This window comes from Meleagris gallopavo, unplaced genomic scaffold (genome assembly GCF_000146605.3).
Source record: "Meleagris gallopavo isolate NT-WF06-2002-E0010 breed Aviagen turkey brand Nicholas breeding stock unplaced genomic scaffold, Turkey_5.1 ChrUn_random_7180001950711, whole genome shotgun sequence".
In the NCBI taxonomy this organism is placed as follows: Eukaryota; Metazoa; Chordata; class Aves; order Galliformes; family Phasianidae; genus Meleagris; species Meleagris gallopavo.
In genome coordinates this window covers 1-1,173 of record NW_011212025.1, presented here as the reverse complement: position 1 = coordinate 1,173, position 1,173 = coordinate 1, and the positions used below count along the sequence as shown (strand labels likewise).

Below are 1,173 nucleotides of genomic sequence, written 5' to 3'. Positions count from 1 at the left end.
GACAGCACCGGCTGTGCCCACGGTGCTGCTGGCCCTCCTGTCCCCAACATCCCGTTTGTTTTTCCCTTTCCCGAAGGTGTCCAACCTGGCCGAACAGCTGGAGGAGCGGCTTTTCCAGCTCTACGGTCTTCACAACGAGCTGATCCATGAAAGGCTGCAGGAGCTGGCAGAGGTGATGGAGCGAGTCCGGCAGGCCGAGGACGAGCTGCAGCAGGTCTGCCACACCGTGGAGGCAGCCTACAGGGACCTGTGCCTGCAGCCCGAAACGTGAGCACGGCCCCCGAGCCCACGGAGAGCCCTCAGACCTCACAGGAAGCCCCCAGACCCCTCCATGGGGAGCACCAGGGTGCAGCCCTCCCTCCGGCATTGGGACATTGGGCCGGCTGCTCCCCTATGAACAGAGAACCGGGGATATCAGCCAAAAAAATGGCCTTTCCCACAGGGTGTTGGTGTTTGGTTTTTAACGCGATTAAAATAAAAGGTCAGAAAAAAAAACAAAAACCAAAAACAAACAACCCACATTGAATGGCTGAATGTGTGGCATTGGCACTGACAGCACATGGCAGAGCTCAGCCCTTGTCTTGGTGATGCAGCCCCCGAGCCGCAGCGCCGAGGAGCCTGGCACTGCCGAGCAGGCAGGTGTGGCATTTCCACCCTTTATTGTGTGCGCGGTGAAGGCACTGCGGCGCTGAACCAGGCTGCCATGCGTCCATGCAGTGACACCACGGCCTGTCGGTGTGGCACTGTCCCCTTCCGTGCAGCCAGAGTCCTCCATCAGGGCAGCACCTGCCATCCCAAAAATCCATCGGTGCCCCCCATCCTAAGCCCTACCCACGCCGCTCCGTCTGCTTGCCAGCTGTGAACGCCTGAATCCCGGTGATGGCCCGGCCCAGAATCAACGCGTGGATGTCGTGGGTGCCTGCAGCAGCGGGATCAGCTGTCAGCACGCAGCTACGGGGGCACCCAGCCCAAAGTTTCGGGGCTACCTTCGTAGGTGTTGACGGCCTCCAGGTTCATCAGGTGCCGGATGACGTGGTACTCATCACACACCCCGTTGCCCCCCAGCATGTCTCGTGCCTGCCGGGCGATCTCCAGCGCTTTGCCGCACGAGTTGCGTTTCAGCATCGACACCATCTCAGGGGCCGCCCTGAGGGGATGCAGACCCTCAGCAAC

The 1,173-nt window shown here is 61.0% G+C and overlaps 1 protein-coding gene across 1 annotated transcript; it reads right to left on the bottom strand.

Annotated features, from left to right (window-relative positions):
* Positions 1 to 521: 521 nt before the first annotated feature.
* Positions 522 to 1,167, bottom strand: LOC104916895 (glutaryl-CoA dehydrogenase, mitochondrial-like). The gene is made up of 2 exons (XM_010727935.2): positions 987 to 1,167; positions 522 to 919 (listed from the first exon to the last, which is right to left on the bottom strand). Exons 1-2 carry the CDS (start codon positions 1,132 to 1,134, stop codon positions 828 to 830), a joined length of 240 nt encoding a protein of 79 aa, XP_010726237.1. The 5' UTR covers positions 1,135 to 1,167; the 3' UTR covers positions 522 to 827.
* Positions 1,168 to 1,173: the final 6 nt, after the last annotated feature.

Bases quoted from the DNA above. Each gene is read 5' to 3' on its own strand.
- LOC104916895 (XM_010727935.2), bottom strand. From the start codon at position 1,134: ATGGTGTCGATGCTGAAACGCAACTCGTGCGGCAAAGCGCTGGAGATC. The intron at 920-986 runs GTAGCCCCGAAA...CCGCTGCTGCAG, and splicing joins GGCCGTCAACACCTACGAAG to GCACCCACGACATCCACGCG.